Source organism: Mixophyes fleayi, chromosome 12 (assembly GCF_038048845.1).
Source record: "Mixophyes fleayi isolate aMixFle1 chromosome 12, aMixFle1.hap1, whole genome shotgun sequence".
Taxonomy (NCBI): Eukaryota; Metazoa; Chordata; class Amphibia; order Anura; family Limnodynastidae; genus Mixophyes; species Mixophyes fleayi.
The window spans coordinates 21,077,462-21,093,529 of NC_134413.1; the positions used below are offsets into that span (position 1 = coordinate 21,077,462).

The 16,068-nt window shown below is 37.8% G+C and overlaps 1 protein-coding gene across 2 annotated transcripts in view; it reads left to right on the plus strand.

The window, feature by feature from the left end:
* Positions 1-2,112: 2,112 nt before the first annotated feature.
* KCNH5 (potassium voltage-gated channel subfamily H member 5) overlaps positions 2,113-16,068 on the plus strand; it is a 272,890-nt gene continuing 258,934 nt past the window's right edge. For both annotated transcript variants that reach the window (XM_075193403.1, XM_075193404.1), the window contains exon 1: positions 2,113-2,845. In XM_075193403.1, the coding sequence (XP_075049504.1) occupies positions 2,773-2,845 (73 nt within the window). In that variant the 5' untranslated portion in view covers positions 2,113-2,772. The remainder of the gene's footprint in view (positions 2,846-16,068) is intronic.

Here is a 16,068-nt window from a genome sequence, read left to right on the forward strand (position 1 = left end):
ATCCTTTGTTGAAACTAAATACATGGATTTATTTTTTCTTTTCCGTACATCAATGAAAGCCTCTAAAGCTCTATAACATGGTCAGAATGTTTTAAACTGGAGGATTCTGGGAAAAAATAAGTTACTGATTTTTTTTTTTTTTTCCATTAATCTTTTTTATTGAGAATTGTTAGGTTAACGGGGGATACAAAAAGAAAGAAGGGGAGAGGGGGGGGGGGGGAGATATGAACACACCAATACAGCGTATGCAGGTTACAGACATTATACAGTATACATTCTACATTCTACTGTGGCTATTTCACCTAACCCACCAGACTTGGTCTAAGTCTTTGACGGCCCAATTTACACACTCCATCAAGGTACATCTATTGGCGTAGGACCTCCATTAGTAGGGGGAGGGGAAGAAGGGTTATCAACCGGAGCACCACCTCCATCAGTCACATAGACATGTCATTCAAACCATTTCCACAGTGGGGAGGATGGTCTCATGGAGTAGGGGACATCAAGTGTTTCCATCTCGAATGCATAATGGACTTTGGTTATTACTTTTGACAGGGTGGGGGGTAGCGGCGCCCTCCATGCCTGGGCTATGGCAGCTCTGGCAGCAATAAGTATATGGTTAAAGACATAACAGGCCTGTCTCGGGACATGAGGTGGATATATTTGAAGAAGGGCAATTTCAGGGGCCTGAGAAAGATCTAATCCGGTCACCCTCTTAGCTAAATCAAATACCTGAGCTCAAAAGGAGCGTAAAACCGAACATGCCCAAAAAATATGAAGCAAATCCCCAACCATCGAGCATTGTCTCCAGCACAACTTAGACTTGGAGGGCCACATTTTATGGATTCTGGAGGGGCTGATTTCTTTTTTAAGCATAGACTGTTATTGTGCTTATTGTAGATGTACTCTCAGAAAAGGGCTGACTGTGTTACATGCACTTCTAATATAAGTTACGTATTCATCCAGTTATATCAGCTAGATGCTTTTTTTCCAAACATATACTACTCCTTCTATACAGCACTGCTTCCCCTAAGTTGGGTGTTCTGGAAATTATAGTGTTTTATATTAAAGAAAATCCACTGTGTAAGGTTGCACTGAACAGCCAATTCTCTGTTTCACTGTGTCATCCACTGCTTTTCAGTTTATCATTTTGGAGACTGTTCCTTAAGTGGAAAATGTAGCAATTGATGTAGTGTTAGTTAAATTCAAGAGATCCCTAATTTATTCATGGACATCCACAGGGGTGCAAGCATAAATTAAGCCAGCCACATAAAAACAAATCATATTCCTTGCATACAGTTAAGTGGGTGTTTTTTTTTTGTACAACACTACACATTTCTGTTGGTCATAGGCTCTGAAACTGTTGTATCAATGCATGTAGTTTAAAATAGGGAGTTCTAATAACAAATTTCTAATAATGCAAATGCTTTGACTGTGCATATGAAACAAATGTTCTGTCTGGTCTTACATACAGAAACTGTGCTGTGTGTGGCAGCAATTGACTGACTAAATTTCTCTAAATGCAGATGTTACATGTTTGACACAGGAAAATGATTTGTTCTGTTTAATGTGGCTAGTAGTCTAAGATCTTCCATTTAATGTGTATATGGGTCGATGTCTGTTGACTCCAGTTTAATTAGATTAACAGGCTCACATCTCTAGAATTGCAATGTCCCATGCACATGCAATATGAAAAGCATGACAGGAAAATAAAAATCCAATTTTGTTTAGTACCTTGATGCATTTGATGGTATGCATTAAAGTTTAACCTCATCCACACACCAGAGCTGCAGCTCTGTAAAGGCTTCTCGACTATTTTTAGCCAATGAGCTGTACTGCTTTAAGAGCTGCATGTCACTTCACACCAACGTTTAACTACTTAGCTGCCTGACTGACCTGCAAACCACTAGTCTGCATCTGAACTCTCTTGCTCGTTGAAAATGGGTCAAGAAAACACAACAGGCAAACCTGCTAGGTGATCATATCACCAGTGGAAACGCTCAGCGTTTAACAACATAACAGGACAGAAGGGGTGGTTGAGGATTATGCGAGATCATTGAAATGTGAGGGGAGTGGTTTGAATGGGAGAGGATTTATTGGTTAGATTGGGAGAATACTGCAAGAGGAAAGCACGCCAATAACGCGCTTGGAAATTGTGGCTGCTGCACAAGTGGGGATAGTAAGTAATAGGGAGTGAAACAGCCGAAAGAAGCGAAGGAAGAATAGAGGTAGCTCGGGGAAGGAGAAAGACACTCTGAAAAGTCTAAGGAGTGAATACAAGATACAGCAGAGGCAATAAACTAAAGGATGAAAAGAGAGTGTGACTGCGTAAAAATTCAATGGACTAAAGTGCAGAGCAAACTGAGGATTCCCACATATAGGAAGAGAGAGTGACACACGTGAGTTGAGTAAACCCTGAAATAAACCCACTAAGTGAAGAGCTGGGGGGCTCCAAAGTGCGGCAGAGAGAGGTGAGCACCCGGCACAGACAGTGCTGCTAGCGGGAGACCAGTGTGCAGGTGCTGCCTCGCCTGGAGTTGGTTGGGACGCTGTCCATGGTGCTGGCCGGCAGCCAGATTACGCAGGCGCACTGTCTCCGGAGCCTGCAAGTCCCGAGCCCTGTGTGCAGCCCTGCCACAGTCTCAGCACCAGCAGCCAGAGGAGCGTTACCATGAACTGCTACATCCATCCCAAACCTACTCACCCGGACTCGGTCACATTCAGCGTCAGAAGCAGCACCGCGTCCCAGCCCAGGAGCTTCCCAAGCGCAGAATGCCGGGGGGAAAACGAGGGTTGGTGGCACCTCAGAACACGTTTTTGGAGAACATTGTCAGGCGTTCAAGTGGTGAGTGCTGATCACTTCTTATGTACAGCCGGTGTGTGCTCACTTCTGTGGCTTGTGTCTGTGGTTTATAACTGGCAGTGTATTAGGCATCTGTGGCGCAAGTTACGTTGTAACTTTAACACCAGATTGTGACTACTCTGGATGTAACATTGATTATAGCGCTGTTATATTTTACCTTCCCTGTCTATGTTGGGTATACAATAATAAAGACTTAAAGGTGTGGGTGAGCAGCTGGGATTGAAAGTTTGGCCTGAGACTCTGAAACAGCCCGGGACGGATTCGATGCAACGTATCTCAGCTTGCAAAATACTGTGCATTGGTTTAGTAATTGCCCTAAACGATTAGATTTGTTAATTGGGTCGTTGTGGCAATTGTTCATTATCTGTATTTCTATATTGACCAGAATTGTGACACATGTTGATTTCGATAAGTGAAATTAGTTCGTTATGCACTTTTTATAGGCAACTAAATATCGGATTTTCAAATTGCATAAATATTCAGTTATTATTGTTGGCTCAGTGAATATGATATTTATAAAATAAATTTTACTTGAAGTTTTAAGGTTGCTGAAATGTGTCAGTTAAACGTTATGTCAGATCTGGAGATATATATATATATATATATATATATATATATATATATATATATATATATTATACAATATTCTCTTCTCATACTACACACAGTACAGGGATGAGTATGTATGTATATATATATATATATATGTGTATATATATATATATATATATATATATATATATATAAACATACATATATATATATATATATATATATATATATATATATATATATATATATGTTTATACACAAATTATATATCTACACACACATATATATATATATATATATATATATATATATATATATATATATGTGTGTGTGTGCTCTATGTACAATATTCCCTTCTCATATTATACACAGTACAGGGCTGAGTGTGTGGTTATATATATATATATATATATATATATATATATATATACATATATATATTGTATCCAAATGTGTGTATTGTATAGGTGTATAAAGGTTACATAATTACAGGAATACCTGTCATCACCAACCTGATATTTGATATTCATAATGTTATAGGCACAATATGTCTTTATCATATTTTTGCTCCCCTGTAGATTAACAAGCTTTGATTGCTGGTAATTAGTTACAATTTCATACAATGAGCATATGTAAGAACAAATGGCTGTGTTTATTTTTATACTATTACATTTAAGAGTATTGAAATCATGTATAGCGATTGGAAGAACAGTCTGTGCGTAGACTGTAGACAATATTGTGTGTGACAGAGAATTGATGTGAGCACAAGATGTTATGTCACACAATCTTGCATCTAATATGGTGCCACATTTTCAATATGTATCACCTGCAGATTTTATTTGTCATCCTATGAATTACAGATTTAAACACGTGACTGTTTTAAGGAAACTAGGGACATTGATATTTTTTATATGACATATTTACCAATTTAGGTAGTTTATTGATGCTCTTTTGTTTAAAAATGTGTTCAGTAGGTATGCAGAGCAATTATGTCCCCTCTAGTATTTAATGATAAACCGAACTTGTTCCTCATTCCCATAGTCACATTGTATTGTGTTACTTTTATCACTTGCCACAAGAGGTCATCATAAGTGCTTTTTATAAACTGAAGACTCTTCAACAGTAACTTATACCCTGTTAAAATGTTCAGCTCATCTTACAAAGATGTGGGGAAGAAGTATAAAGGTTACACACCGTTTACATGAAAATAACATCCCTTTTCAAGAACAAAGTAATGTGCCCTGTGTTAATGATGAGGATTCCATGCTGCCACCGTGAAGCATGACCCAAGAGTTGCTTCCTGGCATCCTAGTGTGGTTCACATCCCTTTTATCAACTGAAAATCTTCATTGTAACATCCAGTCACAAACAACCTATAAACAGCATATTAATACATTTATAGCATTTAAAGTCTTTAACACTGTAGTCTCAGCTAGACACTAAATTGGGTGAACATGTTCTTTTTTGGACCAATTTTTATTTCATTATTTAAATACTGTATATAGCATATCATTAGCATGTTGTTAAAGCATGTTATTAAATACAGATTCATATTTTGCTTGCAATTATTTTTATGAATAGTAATAATGTTAATACAATACTTTAAAAGCATTTGGTAAAAATAATTGAGCTTGCATGTGTGTGTAATATTTTTTCTTTATCTTTACAAAATTAATTTAATTACTGTAATATAGCTAAAAATTTTCACAGAAATTGGTCCTAACAGGTTAAAGAGTGATAATTGAAAAAGTCATTAAATTAATAATGTGCAATTTACCTTATTCCATGAAATATAGTAATTTAGATTAATATGAAATATAGTAAATTAACTTATTCTATGAAATATGGGAAGTCATGTAGTATTAACTGAAATTTACTAAAAAAAAAGACTATGAACTGAATTATATTTTTGTATGTTGCTTTCTCATATATTTTAACTTACAGTAATTAAAATTATATAAAACTTTATTACATTGTATAATATATGATAAAGCACAACTATCAGTAATATGTATTAGCAGAAGGATCGAAACGTGTACTTTTCTTGATAGCTTTACATGCTCAGTATAGCAATAATTTAAAACAAGTTTAGTGCCTATAATAATATATTCCCTTGACAATTACTTGTCAGGTTTCTTTAAAATATTAATATCATTATCTATTTTTTTTATTTTCATGATCACCTATAAAACTGAATTAATCAGCCAGTTTATGATTCTCATACAAACCTACCCAGATATACGAGAGGAACTTGGGAAAAGTATAAGAATAAAAGTGCCAAGATTTATGTTCTACTATCCTTATATTCCGGTTTGGTTTTTCTAGCTCTCTTGAGTTTTTGTGACATTCCATGATGTAAAATAGATTTTCAAAGGTTATAGTGGCTCTTCAAAAATGTAGCTTTCAAAGTAGGTTTGTTGAAGTCTGTGATTAGATTTAATCTATTTTTATTTACTTATTTTAAAAATAACATTTGTAAATAAAAAATTTAAAAACAAAAAACATAATAAATTCTTAGAAAGAATTAGTTAGCTAATCAGATATTAAGTATATACAATATTTATTTATATGAAGGGAAAGTAGGCAATGTTGGGCTGATTATTATTATTATCCTTTATTTATAAAGTGTGAACATACTACACATTGCTGTATATTGATGGGATCATGATACAAACAAATTTTGTACAATTACATAAAACAGACGGTAACGGTGGCCCTGCCCATATGAGCTTACAATCTAAGAGTTGTGGGGAACACTTGATACAGAAAGTAGTGGAATGACAATTGTAGCTGTTGGTGGGGCAATTGTATATGGCTGCTGTAAGGAATGTAGTAAATAAACAATGCATAGTATAGTACACTGTAATGTAAAATAAATACATATTCAGTCAATGATGTTAAGACATCAGAGACAAATAAAATCATATTTTCATTTTTACCCAATATGGAATTGGCCACTGGGTATTATTTAGGGTTTGGCAGAAGAGACCCCAAGTCACAGTCTAATGCCCAGTACTCCTTGTTATATATATATATATATATATATATATATATATTTTCCATTGTTGCTGTTAGCTGATTTACAGGAACTTGTCTAATATACCTAAACTGTTTTGTGACTTTAATAACTATAATAAACAGAAATTTTGTCTTTTAATGATGTCACTTGTAAGTAACTTTATTCCATGTGTTTCTGCAAGGTTAGATAAGGTGATTTACAAAAGTGCAAAACTCGCTCCTCCCACAGTGCTTATGTGCCTCTTTTTGCCTGGATAAAAAGATTTTTACTGGGAAGAGCATGAATTGACAGCATCTGCAGAAGTGCACAATGTAGGAATGCTCTGATGCCAGCTGGGTTGGTTGTGGCCTCTTCTTGCTGCGTGTGGGCAAGGCGCATGAATGCCCTAGTTATGTACCCACATGCAGAATAAGATTAAATAAATGAGAGTCTAAGGAGTGGAGAGAAATACTATGGGGGTGGGGGGTATGGGCATGGTTTGACTTACAAAAGTGACATCCAGTATAGACAGCCCCATGACTACTCATTCAATGATTTATTGAAGCCATAATGAGGCTAAACCAACCAGTATTTTAGGGGATAATCTGAACAATTAAATGAGGGGGTGATCCTAAAGTGATGAGAGTGTATGTGCAGGGCTTGATGTTGGGGCAGCAGCCTGGCAGTTTTAAGAAGATAGCAATGACATGAACTCCACCAATCAGTGGTATCAAAGGCATCATCAATGACCCATCCGAGCAGAAAATGAAAGTTCTGAGAAGCCTCAGGTCCCTGATGGTTATTGTACAGCCACGTAGCCAGTGGTGGGCCGTTTCATTAAAAATATTTAAAATATCTCCTATCCAATGATTAAAATGTTTTCATGATGACTTTGGGCCCATCGTATAATATACACCAATCAGCCACAACATTAAGCCACCTGCCTAATACTGTGTAGGTCCCCTTCGTGCTGCCAAAACAGCTCTGACCCGAGGCATGAACTCCACAAGACCTCTGAAGGTGTCCTGTGGTATCTGGCACCAAGACGTTACCAGCAGATCCTTTAAGTCCTGTAAGTTGTGAGGTGGGGCCTCCACGGCTCGGACTTGTTTTTCTAGTACATCACACAGATTGCTCGATCCGATTGAGATCTGGGGTATTTGGAAGCCAACTCAACACCTTAAACTCTTTGTCCTGTTCCTCAAACCATTTCTGAATAAATTTTGCAGTGTGGCAGGGAGCATAATCCTGCTGAAAGATGTCACTGCCATCAGGGAATACAGTTGCCATGAAGCAGTACTTGGATTGCAACAATATTTAGTTGGTGGTATGTGTCGAAGTAACATCCACATGAATTCCAGGAGCCAAGGTTTCCTAGCAAAACATTGTCCAGAGAATCATACTGCCTCCGCCGGCTTGCACCCTGGTGCTATCTCTTCCCCAGGTAAACGATGCAAACGCACCCGGCCGTCCACATGATATAAAAGAAAATGTGATTCATCAGGCCATGCCACCTTCTTCCATTGCTCCATGGTCCAGTTCTGGCGCTCATGTGCCCATTGTAGGTGCTTTCAGCAGGGGACGGGGGTCAGCATGGGCACTCTGACCCGCCTGCGACTACGCAGACCCATACGCAGCAAGCTGCTATGCACTGTGTGTTCTGACACCTTTCTATCATAGCCAGCATTAACTTTTTCAGCAATTTGTGCTCCAGTGGTTCTCCTGTGGGAATGGACCACACGGACTAGCCTTCGCTCCCCACGCGCATCCATGAGCATTGGGCGTCCATGACCCTGTTGCTGGTTCAATGGTTATTCCTTCTTGAACCACTTTTTGTAGGTACTAACCACTGTATATCGGGAACACCCCACAAGACTATCACAATTTGGCCCTTGCCAATATCGCTCAGATCCCTACGCTTGTCCATTTTTCCTGCTTCCAACACATCAACTTCAAAAACTGAGAGTTCATTTGCTGCCTAATATTTCCCACCCCTTGATAGGTTTCATTTTAACAAGATAACCACTGTTATTCACTTAAATTGTCAGTGGTTTTAATGTTGGGGCTGATCTATGTATATAGGAGTTAAAAAGGAAAATATTTCCCAGTGATTATCAAAACAGAATTTGTTGTACTCATTATTTAATTAAAGAGGTTTTGAAACTGTCATAAAATACATATTTATACTTTGTTTTAATTATGAGTGTGTTGATCTATGTTTCCCATAATAAGTGATTGCAACTACCAGAGTTGCAGACACCATGAGGTATATTTACTAAACTGCAGGTTTGAAAAAGTGGAGCTGTTGCCTATAGCAATGAGTCAGATTCTAGCTGTCATTTTGTAGAATGTACTAAATAAATGATAACTAGAATCTGATTGGTTGCTATAGGCAACATCTCCACTTTTTCAAACCCACAATTTAGTAAATATACCCCCATGACTGCAATCAGCCTCTGCGTTCCATAGAGTCAGGCACCCTCTGCTACATAGACGAGGACTTTTGCTGCTGCAAATGTCTACATCACTAGGTTTCCCTAAGGTGTAAGTGATGGCCGAGTCGGTATAGTGTGAAGACCAGGATCTATGTAATCACTGGATACAACAATGCACCAATCAGCTTCTGCATACAAAGAGATGTCACAGTGAAAGCACATTGAGTAGGGAAACCCAGGCAGAAGCAGGGAAGCCCTGTGAAACTCATCCATGTATCCCTGTTTGTTTTAATTTTAACAGTATTAAATAATGAAACAGAGGGGGGCTAATATTGGTGCATGAATGCTTTGCAAGGGATGGGGACCCAGACTCAAACTTTGCGCTGTGGTCCTTGGATAGCTAGTTACTTTATTACCTAGAATGCTAAATAATTTATTTAAGTACAGACTCTCTCTGATAATAATTACATGCAAATCATTTGCTATCTGCAGCATGCACCCTTACATTGTTGCTACCATCTGTGTTTATAAAATACAAAACTAAAACTGCCATTAAGCTAAAATCAACCTAATAATAATTATTGTGGACAGTGTTCCTAATAGAATATTTCCTTCGATGTAATCCTTGCACAGAGCAGAGTTATTTTATCTACATTTTTTTCCTGACTGATTTACATAATTACTATTTTTATTTTATTTGGGATTTGCTGCAGGGACCTCATTATCGTGTTGTGCTGAAAATAAATGTTTTTATAGTGTTGGTCACTGATCACATACATATTTCACGTACTTCATTCCAATCTACAAAAGAACGTTCATTCAAACAAGGAAAGTAGAAAATCATTTTCACTTGACTAACCCCATCCTTCGGAAGTCCTTGCTTACATAATGTTTTATACGCTGGGTCTGGAATTTGTTCCTATGATTCTAGAATACAGATTTCAATGGGATGTTTTAGCAGTAAATTGTATGTAATTCAACGTTCCAATGGTGAATATAGTGGTTCTGGTTTATCCTAATTGGCTATTGTATAGGTCTATGTAAGAAAAATACAAAAGTTGCATTTTAACGGAAAATATGTATTTTGTTTAAATTTTATTAGGTTATGTTTTGTTGAAATTGAACAATTGGACGAAGGTGATAATCAATCGTTTCTGTACACTACAATCAGTTGCGATGCGATTAATATGCAAAATAATTATTATTGTAGCAACATTTAAGTATGTTTAATGTAATTTTAATCTTTTAATATAAGATATGAAGTGGTGAAGAGGCTAATTAATGTTTCAAACATTTAAATTACATAGAGTTTGGTATCATTCTGTTCACAATTGCTTGAGAACAATTTCGGTATTATTTACGTAGCGTTCGCACATTGTGAACGCTAGTTATAGATACTATCACTTTTCATGCACCAAATAGCAACTCCAGAGAGGTCATAAAAGAACCGTTTTATACCGGTCTAGAGACGGGAACCTGAGGAAGGACACCTGGCTAACTCAAAGAACAATGACCAGAAGAATCAACCAATGGGGCGTCGAGTTCTTGGGAGGTCATGACTCATCGACCTATGGATGTGGACCTTCATATTGTATCTGTGTATCTTTGTGATGCCACTTCTTTTTTTGACTATATCTAATACCCCATGTGCTGTTATTTAGCCTTTGGGTGGTCCAATAAGTATCTCTACCTGTTGCGGTTCAGTGAGTGGATATAAGCGAATAATAGATCGCATTTTGGACTTGAATTCTTTTAGGTTGTTGTGGTCAGCATCTCGAAGATCCCCAGAATAGGTGGGCAACCAGGGAGCGCCAAAATAGTATGGCAATGATATGAGATGAAGAGGGGAGGCCTGTGGGACCTTGGGCCTCAGACCTCTGTCACCTGCTCCAGATGATTCCTTCATTTCTTGTCGTTCTTGTGACATTGTCTTTACTCTGGATTCCTCTTTACTTTGGGCTCTGGTATCCTGTTCGTGACGCCAAAAATAGACTTGTAATACCCCATGTGGTGTTATTTAGAGTAATACGTTGAAGTTGCACCTCACCAGTATTAGATAGTTCTCTTTCTGGTTTCAACACTTTAGATTTTCTATGCACCAGAGAGGTAAGGAGATTTATCCACAGAGATTTAAAATGACACAAGTGGATTCTGAACTAATTTCCTTTTATTAATAAGAATTATTCTGATGTATATTTTAGAAGCGCACAATTATTTTTAAACAATATCTTATCACTTTGAAACTATTTACAATTGACAAACCTTTAAATTCGCAATACTAATAACACTGATATCTTATTGGAATTTTATGTCTATGAATGTTTCTGCCAGAATAAATTATTAATCTTCATATATATATATATATATATATATATATATATATATATATATATATATAATTACCTAACATTAATATACAACTTAACACGATAAAGAGATGAATTTCTCAATACAACTTTAAGACCTACATCAAATATTTCAATAACTATTTGTAGAAGTGGTGCACGTCGTTGGGGCCCATAAATTTCTGTTTCTATCCCGTTGGACTGTATAAATAGTCACTTTATTAAGTGGTTGTAGACCTTCACAAGAAGGTTTAGTAAAACACTCTTTCTGAATTTTCCTTTTTAGTAAGCAGTTCAAGTACATAGGGATCAGTAACATGTGTCTAAGTAACTGCTGATGTTCTCAGTGTCAGTGATGTAATGATGGGAGTTATACTGATCTGAGTCTGCTTAACTGTTATTGTACAACTCCATCTTGTCTCTGTCCTCTCACACTGTCCTCAGTACATAGCTCAGTCTGTGTTGTATATTCACAGATCTCTCTACTGCTTAGTAATTTCCAGCACTTTCCTTTTCTCTCTATTGCTCCCTTCTTCTCTTCTTACACTTTTTTCACTTTTAATCTGCTTATATATCATTTTGTCTGATTTTCATTCTGTCCCTATCTTTTCGCTCTCAGTTTATCCAGACACAGGGATCTCTCTCGTTGGTCCTGAGTATCACACTCCTCTCTCCTGTCACCTCCGGCAACCACCAACCACTCCCAACGCAGGGGCAAATGCAGGATTTGTAGAGTGGGGTTTCCACACCACACCACCAGTGGGCGTGACCAGCATGCATGGGGGCGTGGCTATAATATTAGACAGTGCTTGGCTACTCTCCAACTCTTCCTACCCCCATAATATACATGGGCAATGCTGCGTGCACTACTGTTAGGTGCACGCAGCTCTCCCTTTTCAAGCAGAGCTGTGTGAAGCAGGGGCAGGATCCAGCCACCTCAATTATACAGTGCCCCAGGCTTGGAGGGGGTTTCCAGGCACTAGGAAAGCCCCCCTCGGTTTGCCTATGTAACTGTCACTTCTCCCTCAGGATTTTTTTTTTTTTTAAATCTTTATAAACACTTAACAAATTAACAATTAACAAATGTAACCACATCTAAACAGGCAGGTACATGAACATAGCCATGAGTACACACATATATTTACATATAGATACACATCAGGGTACTCAGGTTTTGGGGTATCACACATGCAGTGTATAAATTGTTCACCTCTGGCTTTGGAAACCAAAACGTTCTGATAGAAGCTTGTGTTGGTGCCAACTGTGCAAGCGTATGCATGCAATAGTTTGCCCTGTAACCTATTTTGTGAATAAAATCTTTGTACTTTGGAACCCCACCGATCCCATTGGAGAATCTTTATTGCATGTGATACATACGGATGCAGCAGTTTGATCAGGTCAAGTTTAAGCAGGTTATGTCTAAGGATTCTTTAGAGGAAAGTTTAAGTTTGCCAATTATATCCTTATTTGCTATATACAGTTTCCAGTAAAGAGTAAGGGACTAACCGATCCCAGCCAATAATGGAGACATCTTCATTTGTAGATTAAATTGTTAAAAATTATCCCACAAATGTGAGTTCGGCCTTTAATCTGGATATTATTATTATGACTATGTTTTTATTAAGGTGCATTTTATTAGGTTCTGAACACCTTTTTATTATCAGTCTTTATCTCGTGCCCACGTCTGTGTGTTTTGGAGTGCACAGACATAGAACAATCCATAACCAATTTGATTATTTGAATGTTCAAAGCAACACAGTATAAAGAGATGAGTTGATCTCTTGTGAGGCAGTGAACAGTCCACTCCTGTCATTATGTTAGTGGGGACAGATCTGTCACTGACAGGGACAGTATTATAATTTGAGGAGGGGTATGGGAGCAAGCGGCAAACTAGAAACTGATTATGAAATTAAAAATCAAGACTCGGCAGTTGATATAATTTAATATAGAGTCTTTTAAATGAGCAGGCAATTTTAAAAATGCCGATCTGTCAGTGTACTTACACTTTAGATGAATAAAAAGAGCGTTCAGGGAGAGTGGATAGATGTATGATTCCACGGTGCTGGAAGTTGGGCCTAGTAGTATCTTTCTTCCATTATGTTTTTCATGCACCAGTATCAGTATTGAACTGGGTAGCATAAAAAGCTATTGGTCTGGTCAGTTTAAACGTGATGACTGGCGGGTCTTGTCTTATCCGTACAGAACTGGTGGTAGAGGTCTTCGCCTATAGCAGCCGCCTTTCCAGTAGAGCTTGATGTACTCACAGATACTCATGTCTTAACTCTAATGTAGTATAAGTTTATGAGAAACACCACAGCGGATGAAAGATGGAGGAAATGCAGACGGTAGCGGGTAGTCAGAAGGCAGGCCGAGATCAGGGGGTCCGTAGCAGATAGGAAGGTCGGAGACAGGCAATAAGATCAGGGCTGGCGGCAAACAGGAGCATCCATGAAACAGGTCCAGAGGTCAGGGCAATCAGGAAACAGGCAAGGTCTAATAACAAGCAAGAGGTCACAAAGATAGGTCATTCCAGAAAACACCAGAATACACAAGGTACAAAAGCACAGCAGATCAGCAATTCCTCAAGAGACGCTATAACCGGCAAGGAAGCTAAGCCATCCCTGCCTTAAATACAGCAAGCAGCCAATCAAAGCCATGCCCAAAAATACCCCCAGCGGCTGCCTAAATAATAAATACTATTAATTAGCCCGCAGACTATTATTTACTTCATGCGCACGCGTCCGGCTGCCCAGCGTTGCCGGGATGCAGCGCTGATTAGAAAGCGTCCTGACCATTGCCACGGTGGTGGCCAGGACAGAAGAGAGGGGAAATACATGTCGCGGCTGTTGCTATGACAGCCAGGACGTAACTAGAGGAAGCGAGCCGCGGATCGCTGCGGCTCGTTACAATGACATCTGATGCACCAATGGGGGATAGGCATAGATAGAGGAATGTATAAGTCTTTCCTCTTGAAGATGGACTAGCAAAGTTAAGTGCTAGATGTTCTGAGGGTATCTAACAAATTATTTGACGTAGGAAAGGTTTATACAATGTATGCAAATTTAAACCTACAAGTGTCCGCAAAAATTGTCTTTTGCTTTAATATCTATGTATATTACATAAACGTTTAAGCAGTCCTTTACTTATATAATCTACTGTTCCATGAAATACATTTCAGATTTTATTAAATGATTGTCATCCAATGGAAACATGTCTTACATTACCAATAGAAGCCATTATTTTTTGTGTATAATACTGTTAAGTAGAAAAGCTGTTTCATTACCTGCTTGGCACAAGACAATTGGCACAACTATTCTCTCCTCCAGAATCCTAAATGTTTTATGTCTGCGTATGTTTATCTGCTTAATACTTAGAGTAACGCTTTTATTTTTTTGTATCGTTTGTTTAATCAAGGTAGGTTGTTTGCTTAATTAACATTTTAATTCTGCTGGGACCTTAGCGTCCCAGTTTTATTATGGAGCCAGGGATGATTCACTGCCTGCTGTACGCTGCAGAGTTTGCAAAACAAAGTGCAGTGTTTAGAAACAAAAGAAGAAATGTTGGAGTATTGTTCAGTTTACTAGACAATGTCTTGCCGATTTGACAGCAAGATTTTTTTTTAATTTAAGGTAAATGTAATGTAATTTTACAGCTCGGCATTGAAATGATTTGCATTTCGTATCCTCAGAGACTCAGATCCACAAGATAAAGTACTTGCTATCACTCTGGCAATCTCAGATTTTGCAGTCCTCCTTTTGATTAAGAAATGCAAAGTTATAGCAGTAGGCATTGTATCACATAATTAAAAGTATACAGCGTATAGATTTTTAAACTTAGGTTTGTATATTGCTTCCGTGGCTGGATACAACCTGGCAGAGCCAGTTTTGCTATGTTTAAATGAGAAGACTAGTGGGTATATTTACTAAACTGCGGGTGTGAAAAAGTGGAAATGTTGCCTATAGCAACCAGTCATATTCTAGCTTTCATTTATTTAGTGCGTTCTACAAAATGACAGCTAGAATCTGATTGGTTGCTATAGGCAACATCTCCATTTTTTCACACCCGCAGTTTAGTAAATATACCTAAGGGGTATATTTACTAAACTGCGGGTTTGAAAAAGTGGAGATGTTGCCTATAGCAACCAGTCATATTCTAGTTATAATTTGTTCAGTACATTCTACAAAATGACAGCTAGAATCTGATTGATTGCTATAGGCAACATCTCCACTTTTTCAAACCCGCCGTTTAGTAAATATACCCCTAATGGAAAATTTCACTGGCCAGTCTTGCCCTAACATTCCTCTGCTGCTTTTATAAAAAGTACTGCAAAACATGGTGGAGTATGTGTTTATAGCAGAAAAAGCACAACACAGGTGACACAGCTCTTAAAAATGTCACTCAGGACAAAAAGTTGAAATGGCAGAGCTTAAAGTATAATAATTTCTATGGAAATCTACCAATCCGCCACTACTTCTTCCGTTAACTAGTAGACTTAGGGGCTTATTTATCAATTTCTGGAGATGTCAGAAGGGTGCTTTTTATTATTGCTGCTTGTTGTTACAATAAATAATCACTTATAGCAGAAATCTATCAAGACGATATCATCAAGGCAGCTGAGGAATTCTCAGGTGCCCAGCCGATACTGGCACAGGCATGTAAGGGTTAACTTAGCCGCATGCACAGTGACACTGAAAACCCAGATTTCACTAATTGAAAAAGAAATGATACATATATAAAAGAGTGAAAAAAAAAACACTTGAAAACCTTTAAACATTGAAAACGTGCTGTATTAAGAGAATAATTTTAATTCGTTCTAGCCACTCTAAGATGGCTATAAAAGGACAAGTTTGCGGCGGTACAAGTCTGCTGCCTCAG